General features: G+C 43.4%; 1 protein-coding gene across 5 annotated transcripts; it reads left to right on the forward strand.

Annotated features, from left to right (window-relative positions):
• Window positions 1-722: 722 nt before the first annotated feature.
• On the forward strand, window positions 723-25,181 carry LOC126391056 (bromodomain-containing protein 4-like). 5 transcript variants are annotated; one of them, XM_050045648.1, is made up of 22 exons: window positions 723-858; window positions 3,832-3,984; window positions 7,277-7,518; window positions 7,617-7,709; window positions 8,877-9,014; window positions 9,164-9,293; window positions 10,742-11,109; window positions 11,196-11,567; window positions 12,117-12,245; window positions 14,159-14,380; window positions 14,557-14,780; window positions 14,864-14,964; window positions 15,056-15,313; window positions 17,260-17,358; window positions 17,481-17,867; window positions 18,163-18,771; window positions 19,880-19,980; window positions 20,189-20,309; window positions 20,569-20,702; window positions 20,804-20,994; window positions 22,795-23,038; window positions 23,127-25,181. In XM_050045648.1, the coding sequence occupies exons 3-22, from the start codon at window positions 7,390-7,392 to the stop codon at window positions 23,193-23,195; spliced, it is 4,119 nt and encodes a 1,372-aa protein (XP_049901605.1). In that variant the 5' UTR covers window positions 723-858; window positions 3,832-3,984; window positions 7,277-7,389; the 3' UTR covers window positions 23,196-25,181. The 5 variants fall into 5 exon arrangements, with proteins under 5 accessions (XP_049901605.1, XP_049901610.1, XP_049901607.1 ...); XM_050045653.1 differs by having other exon boundaries at window positions 22,798-23,038; XM_050045650.1 differs by having other exon boundaries at window positions 17,263-17,358.
• The last annotated feature ends 672 nt before the right edge of the window (window positions 25,182-25,853 follow it).

The raw sequence follows: 25,853 nt of genomic DNA on the forward strand, positions 1-25,853 counted from the left end.
TTGATTTTAGAAAGGGCACATCAACACCTTCTGACATTGTTTTTCATTAATATTCAATGGCAGATTGAGTGCTGCCAGACAAATCTCTACATGTAAGGTAAAGGAGGTGTCCACTAAATGTATACACTTATTCATTAAAACACTTTTTTATATTTATGCCTCTATTTGTCATGTAGTTTACTACTGACAATTTGATGGCTTAAATTACTTCATACATCAGTTCATACAAGCATACGTCATCAACCTTGTAACTGTATTTGCTAAGTTGTATGAACAGATTTAAATACACAAAAAATAAAAAAAGCAAATATTTCTCATGTTTTCAATGAAGGCGCAATAGTTGAACCAATAGGTTGTAAATGCTGATAGGGAGTATATTGCTTTTCTGTTGTTTTTACATTTCCACACTATTTATATTTATATATTTTTCTCTGTATTGTGATGTTCTGTGGGTTGTAAGTCATTACATTAAATAAAGAGTTCTTCAAGAGGTGAAAAATAGAAATGGCGATGCACCACATGCACTCAGTCACCCCACACACGTTTGTGGTGAACCGCAATAAAAGCATGCATAATGAACATATCTTTATTCTCTTATTTATTTCTGGCATCTTTATTAAAGCAAAGTGACCAAAGACACAATCTGTGTGGAGGACACCTACCTGAGTATCGCTGAAATCATTACGAGGTATTGCATGATGTTGCCCCGGGGGAGGAGGCGGAGCTGCGGGTGACATTTCGGCTGACAACACATTCGGCCCGCCCCCGTGCGTCTGACGTCATTTACGTCGAAAGGGACTGTTTGTTCTGGATTTGGGGCGAGGAAGGTCTGCGAGCGCTGACAACCGACTGAAGAAGGTAAAAATAGCATTTTACGCCTTTCTATGGATGACATTGGTATATCAAACGAAAGCGTACAACCCCGGGGATCCGGTAAAACGTTTACAACGGACATCGGGGGCGTATTTCGCGCGCTGTCAGTGTGCGCTTCGGCAAGCGGAGCATGAGCTGTCTTCGCAGGCCTTGCACCGGTTCGGGCACACGAGATAGATGATTTTTTGTCTTTTAAATCAGCGTGATTTGGTGTTATTGTGCATATTCCGTGTTGTGTCTTCCTCCTCGCGGTACTCGCGTTAAGGTCGTTTTCGTGGCACGGGACCCTCCGTGCTGTCAGTGTGCACGTTAGCTGCAGGTCGGTATCATGCTAACCAGTTAGCTGCTAGGCTGTTTGTTTGTAGCCCCGTAGGCCGTATTCGTGACATAAGTTACGTCCTCTTGGCAGCGTAGTTTACGCGCGATGGCGCAGGAGCTCATGTGAAGTGCGACGTACGTCATTTCGAGAATATCAATCCCGTCCAAGTTGTATTCTGAAAGGCCGTTTACGTGCGGAGCTGTCAGCTGCTCACAGTGGACATGGCGATGTACTGTCATGGAAGGTTAGCAAGGCGAAGGTAGAGAGCGAAGTTGTTTCTGAAAAAAATGTGTCTTTGTGTCCACTTGTGTCGATAAGTAACGTTATTCATGGCACTTAGCATCGTTAGCTTCCTAGCTAACGTCACCGGTGGAATGAAGAATCTGCTACGTGATACGAAATAGTAGCAAAATGGCTGATAAATTTTGTAGAATAATTAATTAATGGGTCAAAGCGCGTTTCTTCGCTTCACTGTCTCGACCGTTGGTGTTTTATTTAAATTAACTGCGACATTTCTACACTATGTGAACGCATTTGCATCGTGTCGAGACTGTGTAGCTTCTCAAGGTATGGTTGGATTTTTTAAAAGCCTCAAGGCTAAAGCGTCAGCCACAGTCTACAAGTCAGTTCACATTTACATTAATATATGTTAACAGTAAGGTAGAAGGGTACCTCAGGTTAAAATGGGCATAAATCACAACATTGGACATTATGTACTAAGAGGTCTGTTTCCATGCACAGTCCATCTAAGAAGCTTATTCTAGATTCTTGTGGTGTAGATTAATGCCTGGAGGCTTGTTGACGACAACAGTTTCGTTATCTGGTGTGACACTGTTTGTTTTGGTTCCTGTAGGAAAGAGCCAGATTCCCAGCATTTAAATGTCTTTAACAGCTTGTGATATGGACCTGTAGCAGAAGATGGGCATGTATGTCACAATATTTGCATACACATAAACAAATTTAATTTTCTTTCAACATAAAGATTTAGGTATTTGTGGAGGAAATTCAGCATTTATTAAGGGAGGACAATGTCAGCTCACGACAGGCTGAAGACAAGCTCTTGTCTCTGCTTGTACCTGGACAGACTGTCCCTCAGAGAACTTCCAAAAAAATGACCTTTGAGCCCTGTGACATACACTATCAAACGGCATCCAGATCAGTAACGGTTCAAGGTCAGGGTTCAGTGTATGCATCCATAAGACCGTGGAAATTACAGAACTCACATCCTCGTCAGCTAGCTTTTCATAAAACTAAAATATATATCCACACAAGGTATACTATAGCACAAAAATTATAATACGTCAATAATTTTTTTACATGCATATTTGAAAACGAAGCTGACAGAGCCACTAAAATACTGATAATAATGTTCTTCTTACAAACTTTCTCATTGTTCTATCTGATTCCCTGGGGAATAATGAAGAGAACATACCAAAACATTCCATATTCAACCATGATATGTGCACCTTAACTTGGGATAACAAAGTCCGAGAAGACATAGATTGTCAGCAGAATCAGGAGACACATTTCATAAGGGTCTCTTGCTTGCACAACATATGGATAATTACACTACAGGGGTGTAGAAACATCAGATATGGTGCAAGGTGAAGGGTTATGACATCTCAAGAACCTCTATTAAAGCATCAAAGCTGGGTCAAGATGCTGTCTTGGGTTAAGAATTGTGTACCGTGTATTACAAAATGTGTAAGTCTCAGCTCATCTGGACAGTTGCAGTTAGAAAGAGGTCATTCCCAGGAGAAATTCACAAACATTTTTTGATTAACTCTGATTAACTGTTGGTGGATCCCTTTTAAAAATTGTACAGGATGAATGGAAAAGAGGTGCAGCCTCAAATGATCTGGTTAGAGCAATGTTTCCCAACATTTTCCCGTAAAAGACCCAATTCTATTATTAAATAAGCTGACAACCCCTGACTAAGTGATATGATAATGGATTTTTCATTTAATATTCAGTGCATAACGACAACAGTATAGAATGGCTGATAAACTGTACAGTTAACCCAAATAGTAAACGCAATAACTGCAGGAAGTGTGTGTGTAAAAGGAGCAATTTGAATGAATTTTGAGCAGATTATTTCCTGTAAATAGAAAGATCTGTTTTCCTGATATTTTTAGTATCTTTTTATATGATTCTTTCTCTCTCTGTATTGTCTATTTTTTTAATTTAATATCCATACATAGTTAATGGTTTCTCTTCTGACAAAGAAAAAGATTTATTTTAAGTTTATATGTTGAATAACAAACTAAACTTTAAAAATAACATTTTCATTTAGTTTTCTTCACAGAAATTAATGAAAGGCTGAGATTTGGCCAACTGTATATATTTTTAAAAAGTTCTCTTTAACCTCTTAAAATCAAGAAGGCCTTTTGACTCCCTCATGAAGCTTTGGCAACCCATAGTGGGGTTAGGGACCCCCAGTTTGGGAACCATTGGGTTAGAAAAACAGGTGCAGTTTCATCGAAATAGCATTTGTTTTTGCCTGTATCATGGGCTCTGATCACGGCTGCTTGCAACACAGCCTGGCCAAATGTTTACCTGGTAGTGTATTCTGAGGTTAGTTGAAAACAACTCGGCTGATTTTAATCCGGCACCATCTTTTCTTTATATCTCTCTCTCAGGCGTGACACTCGGCCCTCTATCTGTGTGTTGTGGTTTCCTTGCCCCCCAGCGTGTCACTGAAAAACCTCCAGTGTTACCTCAGGAAATCGTCGCCCCGTCAGCTGAGATATGATCCCGCAATTGGATTAGATCGCAGCTGCATAGCAACAAACGTGAGTGTCCAGAAAGTCATTTGTCTTTTTGATATTCAGATGTGTCAGAATTTACTACTTGGTCTACTAAGGCCTTGACAATGAAAATGTTTCACTCACCAGTGGCAACATTTTGGTCATTTCTACACTTAATAGCCTCAGTTTCTGAAGTAAAATGTTATTATTATTGTCATTATTATCATTATCTTGCTTCATCTGCGTACACCATATGAAGCCAAAGGAAATGGCATCTGCCAATGTTTTGTTTGTCACTACTAGGGTTGCAATGGTATTAGATTTTCACAGAACAATCACTGTTTTGGTTTCACAGTGTTACAGAATTTATATTATTATTAGTCAGAATGACTCAAAGAAATAAAAACAACAGGCTTATTTTTGGTTGAACAAATGTTTTAATACTTTAATTGAAACTTGAAACCATTTTGTTAATGGAAGTACGTGTATAAATCGTCCCCTTTGAAAATATCCAAACTGAAGGGGAGATTCTTTGTTTAGTTGCATTTTTTTTTCAGTATCATAGATAAGCAAATGTACAGTCTGATAACCGTCAACTTTTGTATCACGGTAAACCCTGAAGCCTGTATATCGCTGCAACCCTAGTCAGTACATCTGGATAATGCAGTGATACACTGATCATGTTATCACGCTAAATTATTTTTCCTTATTAAGGCTTTTGATTGGTCAGTATCTGTTTCCTAGTTAAAAATTTCCATAGACTTTCTACTAATACACGATTACCTGACATTAAAGCTGGAGTAGGCATAAATCTGGAAAAGGCAAAAAAAAAATAAAAAAATCTTATTTCATTGTAGAGTTGCCTGAAGCGCATTCCCCTCAGCCTCTCCTTGCCCGTCTCTGTTTATCAGAACCCACAGTTTGTCTGCTTTGCTCACCCTTGTTGTGGACTGCTTGGCCAGGAGGAGAGCAGGCAGCAGCTCCGGAGTCATGGACCTTTAGTCGGCAGCTATAAGGGCTCGAATTGGGCCAGTGCAAACCCCTTGGCACCAGGTGTCACAGCGGGCTGGTGGCCAGCAGCAGCGCTGGGTCTAACCTGTGTAATGGCAGCAACAGAAAGTTTGCTGATCGGGCAGGAGGTCTATACTGCCGGTCCCCTGGTGCTGGGGTTTGAGCTGCTGGATTCTGATTTCTGCAGCTGCTGACTGGGGGTTCGTCTCTCAAGCTGCTGCATGTTCTTCTCCCGGCACGTTGTTGTATAGAGGCAAGGAGCGAGGCGGAGGACACACTGAGATTCGAGGCTCTAGTTAACATTAGCTACATAAATGTGAACTTGAATTTGCAGCCATGAGCCTTTGGCTATGGTTCGCAGGAGGCTAAACTATTAGCAACATTGACACATGTTTTATTTCATTTATTGTCAGGTTCACCTGTAGACTCTTATTTTTGATAAGTCAGTATTCCTGTGTTGGGTTGCTTTGCAGTGTAGGTACTGCAGTTAATTGCCAATGCTGGAATAGCAACTTTCTCTACCATTGAAACAGGCTTTTACAGAAAGTATGTGCATGTGTATCTGCATTCGTAGAACGGCCTTTTAGGAACACCCGATACCTTCGGAAATGACCTGTGACTAGCTGCCATTAGCTTCCCAGTCTCCCATCATAGCCTAGATTTTCTGTAGCCTAAAAACAGAGCCAAGAGGAGGTGCAGAAGTCTAGTTTTCTCTCAGACCTCTTGAATTACAATAAGCTCAAAGTTAATTATGTTTCTTTTGCCTAGTGACACCAAAACAAAACTGCCTACCTGAGGTTTAACTGTAAATTGTAACATTCTGCTATAGTACTATTGAATAGACTGACCTTGCTTATGCATGATATAACTGGGCGGACCCTTTGTAAATAAAGGTATTATCCAGCACAGTATTTGTGTGTTAATGTGTACTTGATAAGTGACGCTCTTACTCACCAATTACCATTGGAAAAACAAATTTTGTCACTGCAGTTCGACCTACAGCCCAGGCCCCTTCTTTTATAACTCTCTGATCGATATCCAAACATCTTTGGCATGCTGATACCACTAACATTGTACTGACTAGTAAAATAACAGCCTCTTACTTTTCATGGCATACGTTCAGCTGTTTTCTATTTGTTTTAAAATTGTGTCATCCATATTTATAACTAATGTCCTATTTCAAATGTTACCTGGCAACTGATCTTCAGAAAGAAAGCTTGAGACATTTCTCTTCCAACTTCCTTTCAGTCTCTACTCTCCACCCTGCCATACATCATTGCATATGACAGCATCTGAGTGTTGTGTGTGTTATGAACGTGAGGTTTTACCTTATTTTATCCAGCCTCTGTGTTTCGTATTAAGCTCTTAGATCATTTTGAACATTATTGGGATGCTAGATGATATTGATATTTTTGTATTGCAATTCAATAACAAATACAGGTATCTGCTGTACTTCAAAATGAACAGTAACATAAAGGATCAGAAATCATATCTTGTGGAAATTCCATGATAACAGAGGATGTTCTCCTACACACACTTAAGTTTTGATGATGATGATTCACATGCAACAGCATCATCGTATAGTCACCTGCACTGTTATTTCTTTTAGTGGCTTCACACTATCTGTGCACTTTGAGTCTAATGTAATACAGTATGACTTATTGTAAACCAGAGTTAGTGTTTTTTGCATTTTGATAGCGTTATACTCATACCTAATGTCTCATAGCTCGAGTGGTAGAAGTGTAGAAATCTGTAATATGTTTACATTTTTTACGTACACTTCCATCTGATGAGGCAGAAAGCCTGCATGTGAACAGTCTTTATTTGATCTTACGCCATGAGTCAGTATTTATGCTGAGCTTTTGACATCGATTTAACAGGTTGTAATTGGTCTGGAATTCATCCATTTGTTGGCGCATGTAAACAGAGACGTGTGTCTTCAGCACATGATGCCTTTTTTAAGACGAACTACAACAAGGGAGAGAATTTCAACCACATTAAGACAAATTCAGTTGCTCTCAGAGCAGCTACAGTCCCAAAGATGAGATGGTGTTGACCTTGCCAGGTTGTCTCCCTCTCAACATACCCGATGCCATTGAAGGTGTAGTCTTAAAGCAACATGCAAACACTGCGGAGTGACATTAAGACTGAGAGTGAAGGAAACTGCTTAATATTGGGTTGATGTGGTTGTGGGCTTGTTTCAGATTTGAGATGTGGTTGTGGTTTTTATTTTGAGAGCACTGAATCAGAGTTGGCTTCACTAACAAGCGCAGTAATGGTAACAGTAGTGGCAGCCGTGATGATTCTTTTGTTGATTGTCTTCCAGATAGTTGAGTGAGGAGTGTAATGGCCTGAGGGGGGTCTCCCCCGGTCCCACCTGCCCCAGCCAGGTCCTATCTACTCAAACTGTCCTATCAGTCACTGCAACCCACCACCGCGATGGGAGACGGACTGGAGGCTGGCAGCAGCCAGAACCCTCCCTCTGCCCCGCCGACTCTCTCCTTCAACCCTCCACCCCCAGAAACATGGAACCCCTCCAGACCCAAACGACAGACCAACCAGCTACAGGTACGGAGATTTCTGTTTGTGTGTTTGTACATGTGTAAACTGTGTCTGGTGTGTGGACTTGAATTAATTGATTTTTGTATGATTGTGCTCTTTTTCAGTTCCTGCTTAAAGAGGTGTTGAAGACATTGTGGAAACACCACTTTGCATGGCCCTTTCAAGCTCCTGTAGATGCCATCAAACTCAATTTACCTGTGAGTCGTGTGTCTGTGTGTTTGCGTGCCTGTAATGAAAGTCCAGAAACACTTTGATGGCATCAGAATTTCTATGAAATTATTTTTTAATTGATTCTCCAGAAAAAGCTGTGACTTGTTTCCTCATATCTAGACCACACTACTTGACTTAAGCCCTGATTTTCCACTCGCTAACAGTTTATGGAGCTCCAAAACAAAAGCCTCACATAAGAAGCAAATCGGCGTTGGCTGTGTGAAGTGTGAACGCTTCAAAGACTCGGCTCACAGATGCATTGAAGACGTTTCCTAGATATCTAGCAGGCTATATATCTGGACCTCTCAGGGACCTGTCAGCAAGCTACAGCCAATGAGAGTGCAAGGCATAGGTTGAGGGTAAACCTGAAGGCGGGGTCGCCCGCAACAATAGGAGCTTTACTGTAGCGTGCATGTTGCATCTGCAATATGGACCAAAGTTGTTGTTGCAGCTAGGAGAGCCAGGCTATAAATAATAAAGATGGGGAAATGGGCTATTGTGTGAACATGTGTGCCAATGACAACAAAAAATTCCGTCTCATGCATGGTATTACATCATTTCCTGTGTCACTTCTGGCATGTGTCCAATTTCTTAGTTTTTTGGTTAACGTTGCTGTTTTAAAAGTGCCTCTTCTGCATGACTGCAGGGCCTGACAACAACGTTCAATACCATGAAAATAATTCAGTTTCACTTATCCCCATGTAGTATTTACACTGTTTTAAAACCTTATTTTGAAAAGCAGACGTAGTTAGAATACGGGGGCAGTCTGCGGCAGCTGGTTTGACCACGGAGATGTAAGTGACGGCTGGCTTGATGCAGAAACATCCGACGCTGCCTATGGACCACCCCAGAGGCACAGGAGGACCAGTTGATCTAGCTCTGCTGATGAGAAAAAGACTGCTGTCAAGCTAGCTGTCACTTGCATCTCATGGTCAAACTAGCCAACACTAAAGTTGGACACAACACATGCACAGCAGAGCGAAGTTTTGGCGAAAACTAACCTGGTGTTCTGGTGACAAGGTTGATATAAATCATGTATGTTCAACTCATAAATGATAGTTTTGACAAAGCAAACTTCGTCTTTTTTTCCACATTCTTTTGTCAGAAAAAGATAAAAATCTAATACTCTCTACCTGCTCTCCTTCTCCCCGAAGGACTACTACAAGATCATCAAGACCCCGATGGACATGGGCACGATAAAAAAACGTCTGGAGAACAATTACTACTGGAATGCCCAGGAGTGCATCCAAGACTTCAACACAATGTTCACAAACTGCTACATCTACAACAAGGTCAGCCACTAGCCACATGAGTTCTGGTTTCATGTGACTTCCCTGAACTTGGAATTTAGGTTATGAAGCAAGATGTTTTCCTTCCCAAGGAAAGCATCTGCACAAAGAGCTCATGCCATCTAAAAATGTGCATGTGTTTGTGTGTTTAGCCTGGGGATGATATTGTCCTAATGGCGGAGGCCTTGGAAAAAGTCTTTCTCCACAAGATCACAGAGATGCCGCAGGAGGAGAAGGAGATCACTGTGGTCACCAAGGGACGTCGAGGCAGACGAGAAGGAGGTATGAGTTAAGGATGTAATATGGGCTGTAGGATGTCAGTGCTGTATTTGTTGCCTTAAATCATCCCTCCTCCCTTAAGAAGCAAAGGTTATGACAGGTGTGATTGTTTTTGTTCCAAGTAAATGGTACTTACCTAACCAGCCAAGCTTGTATGTACAGTTCTTATGCTTTCTGTACTTGTTTTCCCTCTTCATCAGCTACACCTTGATTGTTTTAGGCTTGTTGCACCATTGTTGAACGTTTTGTAGTCCCTCAGACAGTTTTAAGCTAAAGGTGTGGATAAGTGTTTTTATGTCTCCGTGCCAACAGCTGCTGTGGCCAGAGGCATACTGTTTTTGAGTTGTCCTCCCATCCATCTCATTCTCACAAACACAATATCTCATAAACACCTTATGGGAATTTCTTTAAATTAGGCACAAACATCCACTTGGACTCAAGAATGAACTGAATATAATTTGGTGGTTAGGGTCAAAGGTCAAGGTCACTGGGACCTCATGTCCACCCCATTTTCATGAAGAGGTTACACAAGAATTCCACGAATCCCCTCAAATTTGGCACAAACGTCCACTAGGACTCAAGGATGGACTGATGAGAATTTGGATGGGTTGCACGGTGGTGCAGTGGTTAGCATTGTTGCCTCACAGCAAAAGGGTTCCTGGTTCGAACTCAGGATGGGGGGTTCGAGCCCTTCTGTGCGGACTTTGCATGTTCTCCTCATGTCAGTGTGGGTTTACTCCTGGTGCTCCGGACTCCCTCCACAGTCCAAAGACATGCAGGTTAATCGGTGACTCTAAATTGCCCATAGGTGTGAATGTGAATGGTTGTCTGTCTCTATGTGTCAGCCCTGTGATATTCTGGCGACCTGTCCAGGGTGTACCCTGCCTCTCGGCCAATGTCAGCTGGGATAGGCTCCATTCCCCCTGCAACCCCTAACAGGATAAGCGCTTACGGAAAATGAATGAATAAAAAAAATTTATGAAAGATCACTGTGACCCCACAAAACATGTTTTGCGTTATAACAAAACACAAATGTGTGATAGAACATGATGACATTTTATATCCAAAAGGTCAAAGGTCAGCTTCACTGTGATATTATAGTGTATTGCCAAAACCCTTTTTCAGCCATTAGTCAACGCCATAACTCAGAAACAGAAGGGGAGACATTTGGTCTGATACTGAATTGGTGACACTAATCTTGGGTGTCCACTTTGAAACTGCTGATTGTATAGAACCTCGATGCTGCCGAGTTGGAGATGGCTTCTTTGCAGCAACATTCATATTTGAAGCCTCATCTGCTGTCATGGCTACACATAAGTCTGGACAGAGGTGAATGTAAACTGTAACTGTAACTTGAATGGTTCACGGAGGTCCACAACAGCGAGGTGGTAATTCTAGTTATCCTTTATTTCATCTTTGTGATCTTCTTGTGTTTATGTTCTCCCTTCCAGGTGTGATCAGCAAGTCAGAGTCAGGCCAAGACTCATCGTCCCCCTCCACCACCCCACACACACGGGGCTTTTCATCCCCTTCAACCACCCCGCACACCCGGACTGCACCCACCCCTCAAGGCCCTCCTGCCCTGTCCCTGGCTCAGCCTCTGGCTCTGCCCATGGCTCTGCCCATGGCTCTGGCCCAGGCTCAGCCCCCGCGTGTGCCTCCTACACCCGCTTCCCACGCACCCCATCTGGGTCCTCCATTTCCCCTCTCAACACCTGACGTCCTGGCTCAGGGCATGACCTCTGTTCCCCCTCCAGCCCCGACACACCCAGGCCTCCATCCTGCCCCGATGCTGCAGAGCTCCCCCGCCCTCGTCAAGGTAAGGAGAAGTCATTATTTATTAATAATTAATCACAAGCTCATGTGTTGTCATTCTCTAACCTCTGATCTCTGATGTTCCAACAGCAAAGAAAGAGCCAGAAGAGGAAAGCAGACACCACCACACCCACAGCCAACGACCAGCTCAGTGAATCATCTCCCGTCTCTGCTGAGACTCGGCCGCGGCGAGAGAGCAGCCGCCCGTCTAAGACACCCAAAAAAGACACCTCGCAGCCGGACTCTCAGCATCACCTGGGAGGCGGTTTGGAGACGGGAGGGACAGTTACGCAGAAGCGACAGGATCAGTTGCGTTTTTGCGCACGCCTCGTCAGAGAGATGCTGTCTAAGAAACATGTAGCATATGCTTGGCCCTTCTACAAGCCTGTTGATGTAAAAGCTCTTGGCCTCCACGACTACCACGACATCATCAAGCACCCCATGGATCTCAGCACCATCAAGGTGATTTTATTAGGATTGGTTTATCATGTAATGGAGCAGGTTCAGCTGCCAAGACAATACCTAGGTTTTGATCCACATGCCAAAATGAGGTTTATTTGTATTCCTTTTAGCTCAAGGCTAGTTTCCCAAGGGTCCATATTTTAACAAAGCACAGTGTCTCTTTTTGGTACTTGTCAACTTTATAGATGCCGTTTGGTTGGTACAAAGAAAATATCCAGGTTGAAATACACTCCATTCCTTGCAGTTGCTCTTCCTGAGGTTTCTACCGTTTTCTTTCCCCGTTAAAGGGTTTTTTTGGGGGGAGTTTTTCCTTATCCGCTGTGAGGGTCCAAAGGACAGAGGGATGTCGTATGCTGTAAAGCCCTGTGAGGCAAATTGTGATTTGTGATATTGGGCTTTATAAATAAAATTGATTGATTGATTGATTGATTGATTGATTGATTGATTCAGCAGGGCACAGCTTTTTTTTAGGTTCAACAAATAAAGAATACATTTTAAAGAATTTGGATAAGTTTTGTTCACGGCAGTGCGTTTGTTTGTCTCCTGCAGAAAAAGCTAGACAACAGACAATACAGAGACCCTCAAGAACTTGCAGCAGACGTTCGGTTGATGTTCTCCAACTGTTACAAGTACAATCCCCCGGACCATGATGTGGTCAACATGGCACGCAAATTACAGGTAATCGTCATGTCACACATGTAGTGCAATCCATAATGAATATTATATACACTGTATGACCAGGGTCAGATTACCTTCCACTCCTGTTGTGTATGTGCATTGTGTATGTATTTGTAAGTTGTTTGTGTTTACATAATTAAAGCTACACTTGGTAACTTTTATAAAAAATAACTTTTTGTCATTTTTGCTGAAACTATCGGACAGTAGACTGTTTTCATGCTGTTCAAGTGCAGTCCCACATAAAAATGATTTTACCCGTCATTTATGAGCAGGCCACATAAGTTCCTTGTAGACCTACGTGGTACAAGGATAAGAAACTTCTGTTTTTGTGTTATTGGCTGATTAATTGGCTGTCAGCTTTTTCCTGAACCAAACTATCGTTATTATATCAGCCATTAAAAATCCACTGTCTCTAACACACTGTAAGCATGTGAATCACGGTGCTTCAATTTGGCTCTACTGTTCTCAACATCCGCGATCCTCTAATACAAGCGACCGAAATGAGTTTCCTCCATTGGGTGGCTGGGCTCAGCCTTAGAGATAGGGTAAGGAGCTCCAACATCTGGAGGGAGCTCGCGGTAGAGTCGCTGCTCCTTCACATCGAAAGGGGTCAGTTGAGGTGGTTCGGGCGTCTGATCAGGATGCCTCCTGGGTGCCTCCTGTTAGAGGTGTTTCAGGCATGTCCCACCGGTAGGAGGCCCCGGGGCAGACCCAGAACACACTGGAGGAATTACATATCTCATTTGGTCTGGGAACGCCTTGGGGTCCCCCAGGAGGAGCTGGAAAGCGTTGCTGGAGAGAGGGATGTCTGGGGTGCTTGGCCTGCTGCCCCCGCGATTAGGCCCCAGATAAGTGGATGAAAATGGCACAATACAATAACAGAATCTTGATTCATATTTGATCAGCGCTACAGTTCATGAGCAGTGGTTGACATGAATGACTCATTAGCCCCTTTTCCACTGCCAGATTTTCCGCGAATGTTGGGCCGTTTTGCCGGCAGCTTGGGGGCGTTTAGACACACACAGCCGGATTGGCGAGTTGATCCGAGGCGCCCAATTTTCTGCCTCGTAGTTTAAACAGACCAAGGCGGCCTTCTGCGACAGGAGGGGCTGTTGAAGACTTGTGGGAGGAGCTGTTGATGACGCCGCACATGCGACCCACTGGCGGTGGATAAACAGGAAACAGCTGATAGCAGGAATTAGCGAGCAGCTAGTAGCAAGAGGGAAACGCAAACCTGACAGACACTGTAAAGATGAGCAACTGGGGAGACAAAGAATTGCGCGCCCTCCTTGCCCTCGCAAACGAAGAGGCCATTAACCGTCAGATGACGGGGGAGGTGAAGGACGAGCCGACTAACGAGAGAATCGCTGAAGGACTGACCAGCCGCGGCTTCCCTCCCACGTCACTGTTTACATCACACTGAGCTACACATTTTGTTACTTGCTCACGCCCCCCATTGCCCCGAAAAAGGCACATTCTGTATAAACAAAAGTAGGCAGGTGGCATTTTGCTGCACTCCCCGATTTTGTTTTTATACCGCCAATGCTGAAAAAAGACTGATTGGGCTTTCCTGCAAATTTGCACAATTCCTATCTAAAAAGGGCTTATGGCTCTGATTGGTTGTTTCCATTTATGTACTGTAAAGCCATTAGAAGCATTATGAGGAGGCAGACGAACATGATTTTTTCCACAGACTGTCTCATACTACTATGTGTATATCGTAAAACTTTAAGCAATTATGACAAAAACTACCATTAGAATAAAAGTGTGAATGGTTGGGAACTGTTAACTGGTTCCATTTTAGATCCAGTTCTGAAATACCCTCGCTCATTGTTCCCATGTATGTATTGAACGTATTGGTTTGTGCTTCATGTAGAGTTCACAGTTTGTCCTGCTGTCCTCTATCCTGACAGGACGTGTTTGAGATGCGCTTTGCCAAAATGCCTGATGAGCCAGAGGAGCCCGCCCCTGTTCCCACCCCGTCATCGGCCCTCCACCCTGCCCCCTCCACTCGACAAGCCCCGCCTCCTTCTGCTGTCTCGGAAGACGACAGCTCCAGTTCGTCCGAATCGGAGTCCTCGGGAGGAGACTCAGAACACGAAAGGCAACATCGGTTGGCTGAGTTACAGGAACAGGTTAGAGGATGGAAAATGAAGGGGGAGGGAGGCTTATGAGACAACAGGTGGGTGGGCCACGCAGAACAGCTTTGCCGAACGTGGGTGAATGCTGCGACACGGAGACGCAAATGTGCAGGATGCTGTCTTTTCGTCTCGTAAGACCCCCACTGTGTGTGTGTGTTTGTGTCCTCTAGCTCAAAGCTGTCCATGAACAGCTGGCAGCACTCTCACAGCCCCCGGCCAGCAAGCCCAAGAAGAAGGAGCGGGAGAAGAAGGAGAAGAAGAAAGAAAAGCACAAGAAGAAGATGGGATCTGAGGAACCTGTGGAGGCGCCTCCGTCTGTGATGCTTCAGACATCTAAGAAAAGCAAGAGCAGCAAGGATCCAATAATTGGAAAGAAGGAAAGAAAAAAGACGGGGTAGGTGTCACAGAGGCAATAAGATAAATAATATTACTGTAGCTGTGTCAGCTGGAGCTAATCTTATCATTTTACAATTACAGTAAGAAAGAAGGAGTTAAAAACAGTCGTCCAGCTGCACCCCCTCAGCCTGTGCCAACTCCTCTCGTCCCTTCGGCCTCTCTTGAAGCAGAAGATGAAATAGGTAATGAGAGATGTGTTAAGCAGGATTTCTTGTTTGAAAGTGTCCTCAACCATGACCCAGTATCAACCTGCTGTTATGTTTTCCCCACCAGAAGCATTTGGGGGCGTGTCAGTCGAAAGGTGCAAGCCGATGTCGTACGAGGAGAAGCGCCAGCTGAGCCTGGACATCAACAAGCTGCCCGGTGACAAACTGGGCCGCGTGGTGCACATAATCCAAACGCGTGAGCCTTCGCTGAAGAACTCCAACCCGGACGAGATCGAGATCGACTTCGAGACGCTGAAGCCCTCCACGCTGAGAGAGCTGGAGAAATACGTCTCCAGCTGCCTCAAGAAGAAGAAGAAGCCGTCAGGTAGGCTGTTTGTATGAGTGCTCAGCACTTCCTGTATGGTTGTCAGGAAACTTTTGTGATTCTGACAGTTCTCACCTGAGTCATAGCACATTAAGGTCCTGTTCTACCACTCAATTAAAGGCAATGTCACTATTTGGCAGAGAAACATTTGAAGGCTACGTACTGTATAAAGAGTTGTTAATCCTGTTATACATCTCACAGGATCGACTGCTTGTGAATGCGATTTGTGTGATCCAAATAAGTGAATCAAAGCAAACACAATCGTTAGTTTCACTTTCATTTACACATTTGCTGTCATGTCACAGACAATGCTGGATCAGTTTGAATACATTGCGTGTAATTAAGTACATGTTTGCTATATTGTTATGTAAAGTATGATGCTATCTGAAAAATGTTGAAGGAATATTTGCAAATAGTTTGCGAAATATGCTTGTTTGCTTTCTCTGGGAGAGTAAGGGTGTTTTTACACTTGGTCCTTTTCAGCCCTCTGAACGGACTCAGAGCGAAGACTCTGCATTTTTTGTGCTTATGTGGACACTCAAGAAGAACTCAGACCCCTCGGTTCGCTACAAGGTGCAGTTCGCTTTACCTGTGCCTTGTGAACACAAAGTGGTCCAGGTTCACTTTGCTCTTTGCCGTTGTGTTTAGCCCTCTAGATCACATGCTAATGCACTGGGACACTTGAAAAAACAGAGGAAACTACGTCGGCCTGTAACGTGCGCAAGGACTCAGGATGAGTAGTTGTTTGGTCCACGAAAAATACTGCACGTCTCCAGATGTGGAACGTAGAATACATCAAATGGCAACAGTCTACAGCACAGAAACACTACGGGTGTCCTCCAATTTTAAGTTCATCTGAAAGTGAGGGGCTTCATAACCGCACTGCAGTGGCACGTCAAAGTAAAAACAGAACTATGTCAGTATATATGATATATAGGCTATAGTGTGAACAGAAAAAGGACTGAGGCTTCATCAGAGCTGAAGTTGCCAGAAAGAGGAAAAAGGACTATATGTGCAAACACCTTTAGATAAGAAGATTAATGTTACTTTCATATCTGTATTTTAATTATAAAAGGTTGTCTCCAGGTCCTTAAACTGTCTTATAATATCTTTAATTCAATTTATAAATATTAATCCTCAAAAGTCATTTATTAGTCTTTAATTTCTGACGTCTCAGTTTCCACAAACATTTCATTTAATTTCATTTATCCATATATTTAAAAAAAAAAATAAAAATAAATTCTCAACATGATTCAGGCTCTTCTGTGTGAAAGTCCTCATTTCTAAAATTACAAACTACAAAACCTACTACTGAATGTAATCCTGTCTTTTACTATATATTTGCACTTACCTGATGGCAAATTGTTGATCAAGCTGAAACACTCAAATAACCATTTTCCCACATAAAACCTTCCTCTGCACAGGAAGTTACGTGCAGAGGCTATATTACTTGGCTTTATACTCACCTGCAGTGCTTGATTAAGATAAAGATGATTTGTCCAAAAATCTGTCTTAAATTTGGTTTAAAAATGTCTTGAATGAAGTCTCTGATACCTGTAGACACCCTGTATAACACCACAGCCAGCAGCTGATTAGCTTAGCATAAAGATCTGAAATGGGGGGAAACAGCTAGCCTGGCTCTGTCCTGGCTGTATCCTGATATCTGAGTATTATCTCCTCATCTAACTCTCCACCACAGAGCGAATAAGCTTATTTCTCAAAATGTCAAACTTTTGCTTTAAATTATTATTTTGATTTCATCCAGGTACAACAGCCCTATTAACAAGCCATCAGGTGTGTTGTAAAGGAATATAACTCCCTGCATTTACTTGAATGTAATCAATGTGAGGAATCACTGCACAGACCTCCCCAGTGAGACTTTTTCCCCAGTGCTTTCTTTTTTCTTCAGAATGGTTGCTGAATGTTTCGGTTGTGTGTTGTTGCAGTAGAGAAGTCTCTGGAAATGACAAATGTGACAAAGATGAAGACAGGATCCTCATCTTCAGGCAGCAGTGACTCCTCTGACAGTGAAGACTCTGAGAATGGTAACGTCGTGCACGCACAACATCGTCAGGGTATTGTTTTTGAGGAACAGTAGCAGCAATTCTTCAGCATATCAGCTTTCCTCACATTTCCTCTGTATGTATCGTATACCTTCATCCACCAGGGCTGGTTCCCAAGATGCAGAAGAAGGTCTTGTCTAACAAAGACACCAAGAGGCTGCACCAAATGACCCACAGTAGCGGAGCGGGCCCAGTCCCTCCTCAGCCTCAGCCCCAGGTTCAGCCTCAAGTGGTCCAGTCCAAACCACCGTTTGTCCCCCCTCCTCCTGTTCAGTCTTTAGACTCCTCACAGCTAATGAGCTCCGGATTTGATCCTCTGGCTCAGTTCATGAACCCTCACCTGACGCAGTCGAACACAGAGCCCAATCCAACCATTACTACTGCTGGTGCCCCCGTCGTGTCTGGCCTCCTCAATGCAAACACACCCACCGGCCAGACGCCCACTGAGACACACCCTTTCCTAAACCAACATCCCATCATACCTTCGCCAGGTATGTGACTTCAGTTCAACTTCTGTCTGTGTAGTTAATTTTAGAAATGGACAAGAATCTGACAGTATTAATTTTGGGGTTGCATTGAAGTGATTATTTCCATCATCAATCTGTTGACTCACAGTAATCACTTTTGTTGCACGATTTAATATCTCAAAAATAATTGTGAAAAACTCATTTTAAAACCATTTCTGATACAGTAATAAAAAATAACTATGGAAATCCACCCTTTAAAGAGCAATTAATTTATTCATTTTACTTCTGCTGTTGACCATGTTCCATCTCTCTCTTGCAGCGATCCACAATGCTCTTCCCCAGCAACCATCGAGACCTAGCAACCGAGCAGCAGCACTTCCTCCAAAACCCTCACAGCCCCCCGCGTCCTCGCTCCCCTCCCTGCCTCCAGCCACCTCGCCCCAGCTTCAGCCTACGCTTCCACTCACTCTGCCCCAGCCCGTCCCTCGCCCCCGCGTCCCTTCACCCCCGTCGCACGGCATCTTGGGCACCCTCTCGGCACAACCTCCCCAAGCCCTGCTGGAGGACGACGAAGAGCCAACTCCCACCAGTTCTCAAACCCCGCCCCTCAGTCAAGTTCACACCTTCTTGCAGTCACTCCAGGCCCGACCCACCGCGCCAACGCAGCCCCTGCATACGCACACGCATTCGCCCGCGCAGGGCGCCTCTCAGCTGATGGCGTCGATGCACACACAGGCTGTGACAACCCCGACCCCCGCCCTGACACAGAGACACAGCTCAGGCCACGCGCACATGCGCCAGCCGTTCCCACCTACACATACATCAGCGTCACAGCAGCAGAAGGGGGTGGCCCTGCAGCAGAAGGTACAACAGATGCAACATCAACAACAGCCATCGCCACGCAGCAAAGCAGAGCCTTTCTCAACAGGTAAGAAGTGGTAGAGGTTATAATAATCAGAGTGAATAAAAACATATATTTCTGTTCCACAAATATTTTTTTTCTGACAGTAAAAAGTTTTCAGTAAGAAGATGAGCGCACATTGGCAGGTGCTGGGTTAGTGGCCCATTTCCGATATGCTGAAAAGTATAGGAGAGACACTGATTTGTAATATGAATCTGCTGTACAGTGTATTCTGTGTTTTTATTGGTTTAAATCATCGGGTCTGTTTGTTTTGGAGAGGAAGAGACCTTTGTGGAGAAGTTTGACCTGGTTCCCATATGCAATCCTCAACGCTAGATGACACTAAATACCCCTTAATCTTACACACTGTTCCTTGAAGTAAAAGCAGGAATACAGGTTATAAACTAGAAAAGCACTCGGAGAGGGCAGACCTCCGCCAATCAGCTCGGATTTCCCGCCATTTTATTATTTTATACACTTCGCTTCAACCTTTCATCTGTTCCTTGTCCCATTATCAACCTTTCCTGAAAATTTCCATCAAAATCCGTTCAGAACTTTGTGAGTTATTTTGCAGACAAACAAACAGACCAACGCCGGCGAAAACATAACCTCCTTGGTGGAGGTAATAAACAGTTGCTGATGGGGGTTAAGACTAAGTGAAGTGAACAGTTTTGCAGCAAAGTAGTACAATTAAATCTTAAACAGCACCCAAATACTCAAAGCATTTGCAAGGAGAACTAATTGGGGCTCTACTTTTAATACATACAGCACAGTGTGTCTTGTTTGTCGTCCGTGACAGTAAAACTTAGGTTAAATATATATTGTGTCATACCTGCGTCTGGCCACGTTGTGGAGCAAGCTAGCTTCCTCAAAAAGGACAGCTACAACCTACAAGCCGATGGTCTCTATTGAAGCACTGCAGTATTCTCTGCAGTGGTAAACGGTACTTTGACATTAAAGCACTTATGCCTTTTTGGATCATTTTATTCTGAGATTGAGATTATTTCTGTTTACAAAATTGACCCTTATGTTTTGGAATCACTAGACGTAATCTTATCATACCTGGTACTGCACATTTAATGTTTGCTGTGAGTTAAAAAGAGGAGTTTTTGCAATATTTGTTCTGTTTCTCTAGGTTGCCTGCGTGAGAGTCCCTCTCCCCTGATGATGCATTCTCCTCAGATGCCTCAGTTCCACACAATGGGACAGCAGTCACCCTCACAGACCAAGAAACATGTGAGCGAGCGCCTTTATTTTAATGCTGTGTGTGTGTATTGACTGTGTGTGCTCGCAAAAAAAATCTGCTGTGCCTCATTTACATGGGTGTATTTTGAGCCAGTTGAAGGTTTAATAAACGTCCTCAATTTCAATGCTGAAAACATGTTTTTGTTTTGTTTTTGAGTCTTGATAATAGTCTGTTAATGTGCTCTGTGTCTGCCTGTAGGAGCAGAGGTCCAACCTGGTGGCGGTCAAAGAAGAGAAGCCTTCTCAGTCGCCAGTCCTGCCCCCCTCGCCCTTCAGCCCTGCCATGCGTCAAGACACACACAAACACGACAACAAACACAGTGAGAGCAACATCTTGTTTTATCAAAATTCTGGTTACCAAAGCTGAGTGAGGTGTCAGAACATGTCAGAGAGCACGAGAAGCTACCTGCAGTCAAAGGCGTGTCACTCTTTTTGTTACTTTGAATTCAGAAAAAATTGTGTGCTTCCTACCAAACTTATCAACAGCTACTTTAGGAGACATTATTGCTTATGATCCCTTCTCTGATAATTTAAGTTACATCTGTATGTATTGTTAATCCCCACTTATGTCTCCCTCAGGATTAGACCTGAAGCCATTGGATGGTTCTCGCCCAAGTTCTCGCCTCCCTGACTCCCCAGCTCCACCCTGCTCCCAGCAAGACAACAAAATCAAGCAAGAGCCCAAAACTCCTATTGCTCCCAAGAAGACACAGGTGTGTGTGAGTGTGAGAGATGAGAAGATCCACACAACTCCTTCTGGTTTGTCTGTTTGCTGTCATTCTCTGACCCCCTTCTGTCTCCTGTCTGCTCACAGGATGTGAAGTTAAAGAACATGGGTTCCTGGGCCAGCCTGGCTCAGAGGTCTCAGTCCACGCCGGCGTCCTCCGTGCGCTCCTCCAGCGACAGCTTTGAACAGTTCAGACGGGCCGCCAGGGAGAAGGAGGAGAGGGAGAGGCAGCTGAAAGCACAGGCTGAACAGGCCAGGAGAGAGCAAGAAAAGCTACGGTAGGTGGGAGGACAAGTGTGTAATGAGTCATCAGCATGAGTCACTGTCTCAGAAGGAGATATAGAGACTTCTGAGAAATGATCAGAGGTTTGAAAATTACACCAGTTATCATCACATTCAACAAGCCACCTCCATTTTTTTATGAGTACTTCAATTTTTTATTTTTTCATATATGCCTTGCTTTCTTTCCAAGCAGCGATTGCTTTTCATTAATTTCAGTAAAGAATTTAACACAACTCGGAGACTTGAACATTCCTTGAGATAGATAATCCTCTCAGTGAACTTCTTGTCCAGTGTCGCTGCGTGTTCAATTTGAAAAAGGGTCATAAATCTGCCCTCATTGTTTACGCAGGTCAAAATGTCAGACATTCCCCGCAAATCACACTTTCATCTGCAGCTTTTAACTCAAGTTCTTCAAGCTTCAAATCAGCCGACACATCAGAGTTGTATTTTAATACTGCACTGAAAGACTGTAAAGCAAAAGCTGCTTGCAGTGTGTAAAATTTAAAAGAAAACTGTTGTGCTTTGAAAAATGGGTCTATTTATACATCCCAAAACAACTTTTAGTCAGTGATTTCCAGGAGACAGGACTCCAGACTAACTTTTCCCACAACTTTCTCAGTTGGTCGCACCTTTATTTTGTTAAATATTATATAGACATAGCCTGTCAGCAGTGAAGGCTGCCATGCCACAGTCAGGTTGAAAGGCTGGAGCTGCTGCTCCGGTGATTGCGCAGAGCTGTGTGTCAAGCTTAAGGCAGCAGATACTACCGAAGTTGTAGTAAATATCACAGTCCTCCACACTAAAGGAGTGCTGCTGTTTGTAACAGAAGTTCCTAGATGTAACTGCAGGCGTATGAGTATGAGAAATGTAAGAAGAGGAACAGGGAGTGAAACTGGGGCTTGACGCAAGCCAGAGATGTGACCAAATGACCAGTTCATTAAAATGCAGTGCAGTGATGACCGTTCATACCACACATCCATGAGGCAGACCTGCCAATGTGTACTCAACCCAGGTTGGACCCTTTCATTTGAGTCAGCCGTCACATTACTCTGTCACTGAGAGAGGAACATCCAGTCTGCAGTGTAGTTCTTAAACTTCACTGATAAGTCAGAGAATTGTACAGTTAAATTCATGATGTACATGAGTGTAACACTCTGTGTAGGCAGGTAACTTTCAAACCATGGTGTAATGTTGCATTTTAACCACAGTAAGTAAGTAGTAGTAGTAAAATCCATACCTTCACAGCCCTGTGTGTCAGTCTGAGAAATCCAGTATTGGTTCGGCAACCACTCCATCACGTCCTTACCCTGACCTTCCCGTGTAATCAATCTACCGTTTTTTAATTTCACAGTAATTAGTAGCTAGTTCCTGACATGTTGAAGCAGAGGGTACTTGCTGTAGCTCTGGTTGAGGGTGAGAGGCTGTCAGCAAATAGTTTGTTGGGCACAGGGAAACAGAGATCTGTGTGGGTACATGAGACCCTAAAAAAGAGGGTGGATCATGGGGAGCACCACCAGTTGGTCCAGGAGCTTCTCCTCCATGATGGACGTTTCCAGGCATATTTACAGATGACTGTAAACTTGTCGTGACCACCACAGAAGGCCCGCCTCTCAAATCATCCGATCAGACAATGGGAAAAAAGATGACCCAAAAAAGAGATGGCGTGGGGCGCTTTTCCGCTTTGAGTTGAAGTTTTTTCAGCTCATGGAGTTCAGAGCGCTCTGGCAAAAACGCTGAAACACTTTCTATATGATCGGGGTCTCACTTTTTACTCCTGTTTTTTGTTTTGTTTTTAGTAGCCGTGATGACGAGGACACCATAGAGCAAGCTCGTCGAGCGCAAGAAGATGCCCGCCGTCGCCAGGAGCAACAGTCACCGCTTGCTCCCACACCTCCGGCTTCCACCCCGCCCACTCACTCCCCACAGGCCCCACCCACACAGCCACAGGCACCGCCCACACCCTCCTCTGCGACGCAGAACACTCTCGACCAGAGGGAGATGGCACGCCGCCGCGAGCAGGAGAGGCGCAGGAGAGAGGCGGTACGCGCAAAACTAAAAAAGGAAACACTAATTCTTGATTTCTAAACTAAGTCTTTAACACTTCTTGTTCTTCTCTTCTGTCCTGCAGATGGCCGACACCATTGACATCAACTTCCAGAGCGACCTGATGGCCATTTTTGAAGAGAATCTGTTCTGAAAGGGAAAAAGCAGATGATAGGAGTGAGAGACGGACCTATAGACACACATACGTAAATAACATCAGTACAAACATGCATATAAACCACGATGCTCTGATATACACGGTCGCTGCTCACACACACTCGCACACACTCACACACACACTCACACACACTCACAGACTTGATAGTAACTGTCCCTTTCTCTCAGTAGTTGAAACAGCTGGCTTGTGTCATGTGAATGAGAGGGGGGAAGTGAAACTGAAATAAGCAGCCCTGTTTTCCTCCAACCTCAGATACGTTTTGGTGTCTGGCTTGGCGTTTATGGTTGCTGGTTCTGGGTCTCCCGGAGTGACAGGTGGAAAACGGAGAGCGAAATAATCAGATAGTCGGCTCCCTCGGGGGAAACGAGAAAGGCAGAATGAAAAGGAGGGGACAGAACTTTTACATTTTTAAAATAAAATAATGGCGGCGAAGAGGATTTAATTTAAGAAATTGTGTGGAAAATTTACAAAAAACCTTGTTCTCTAATGTCTAAGAGAAGAGAAGAGGGTTTTAAAGGAACGGGTGAACAAATTACAAATGGACAGATCACTTTTTGTTTTTTCCTCTCTCCTAATCTTGTCTCTGTTTTTATTTTATTTTAAGTTGGATTTTAACTGGGAGGGGGGGCGGGCTGGTGTGGTCTAGTTTGTCAGGTCCAGTGGTCATCTGAGAGTCGGTTGTTTTCTCAGGACACAGTGGGAACGCAACACCCCGGCCACATTCACACACTTTTGTAAGGCATCTTTCCTCCCTTCACCTCCTTCTGTTTCTCTCTCTTCAGTCACTAATTGGAGAGGTGGAGGCTTCGATCTGTTGAACATCCGGGGGGCGATGAGGAGGGAAACGATGGCATTTTAAAAGTTTCAGAGTGTGTCCTTTGCCTTAGCGCTCTGGCCTGTAAACTAACAATCATACCCTACAAATTATACATATTATATATATAAATAGATACATGAATATATATTATATACGACGAAACGTCAACGAAAACGAACATGAGAGGAATTTGGATTTCGGGGAGCAAAGCTCGTCTCTGTGTTCATCTCTGAGCTCTGGTTTTGATTTTGTAGAATTTACTGTAAAGAAGAAAAAAAAACTTTTTTATGATTCTATTGAGAGGATTGTTTTTCGTCTGTCTTATTCTCTCTCATACCTTTTCTGTTTTTTTTTCTCAACTCTATGCCAAAACCAATCTATTGAGTGCTGAAAGTTCATTCACATTTTTTACATGTAAAATGCATCTTCTTTTCACTTTATATTAAAGGCTATGTTTTTATTGCTATTTAATTTTCCTTTATCCCCTTTTTAAATCCGACGTCACGCAGCAGTTTGCTCTGTTATAGTTTGAAGAAGCGGTTCCAAAATCATTGTACGTCACTTCCTTACCAGGCCCCATCATTCTGCAGCTGCACTTAACTCTTTCATTAGTTGCATCTTCTCTTTTTTTATTATTTCCTTTCATCATGTACATGTTTTTAGTCTCTCTTAGCCATCTCGTCCACCACTATCTCCCTCACAGCTTCTCCAGTCTGTATAATAGGTTCTTGTTTGTCTCTCTTGTCTTTTAGTTTTTATTTTTAAAAATGTTTTCATCGTCCATAATCTGTTTTTGGGATGTCGTGTGCCATTGTGTTTTTCTGGAAGCGGGAGGTTTTCTCGGTTTCCGTAGGTTGGCCCAGAGATCTGTGAGTGTTTTCGATTCTATAATCGCTTTCTTTTCTTTCTTTTTTTAATGTTTCATTCATTTCTTTTCCCTTTTCATATTTGATTGTTTTGAGTTTATTTTGTTCTCTTTTCCCTTTGCTATTTTTTCCTCTTGATTTATTTTACCCCAGAACAACCTGTTGGTATGTTGGTGAGTGAGGCATTGAGGTCAATAGATTCATCTTGTTCAGATTATGGAGTACAACATCTTTTTTTAAGAAAAGTATTAAAATAATATTTAAAAAAAAGTTTAAAAATCTTGTATTTGTGTTTTTGTCTTATGCACACATAAACTGTGTTTCTGTGGTCTTAATTGTGAGCTGCAATGATCCAGTTTCAGCCAAAGGGGGGCGCTATAAAGAAAGAAGTACAGTTGGAGCGCATTCACTGCTTTGAACACAACATACCCAATGTAGCCAAAAGTATGTGGACATCCCTGTCCAGAGATTCAAGTCCATGGCTTTGATTTGATGATTTCTATTAGAAATTTAAAAGCACAACAAGTTAAAGAATTATCATGACACAAAAGCCCCAGAGGATAGCACATTAAAGCATTCCTAAAAACACGTCTGCCCAAAGTGGTCTTGGATGAAAATAGTACATGATAAAATACACCTCTATGGAAACAAACAAATTACAATAAACCGACTTGTCTGTGCAACTCCTTGCAGCATGGTTCAGATTTCCTCCCTCAAAGGTGAACCATCACATCACTGCTGATCGCCACAGAAAACAATGAATATAAAGGGAAACTTTGATGATATTGAACCATAGTGTGCGCAGGTGAACAGTGTTTGGCTTCAGCCAGCGGACCTCTGCTCCCGGATGGGCGGAGAACCCTGAGGGAAGCCTAGCAACATTCATCCGCACACACTGTAATGACACACAGCTGGTTGAATATCAGCAAAGTTTCCCTGCTTCACTTCACT

The sequence above is a fragment of the Epinephelus moara genome, chromosome 5, assembly GCF_006386435.1.
Source record: "Epinephelus moara isolate mb chromosome 5, YSFRI_EMoa_1.0, whole genome shotgun sequence".
NCBI classification, from domain to species: Eukaryota; Metazoa; Chordata; class Actinopteri; order Perciformes; family Serranidae; genus Epinephelus; species Epinephelus moara.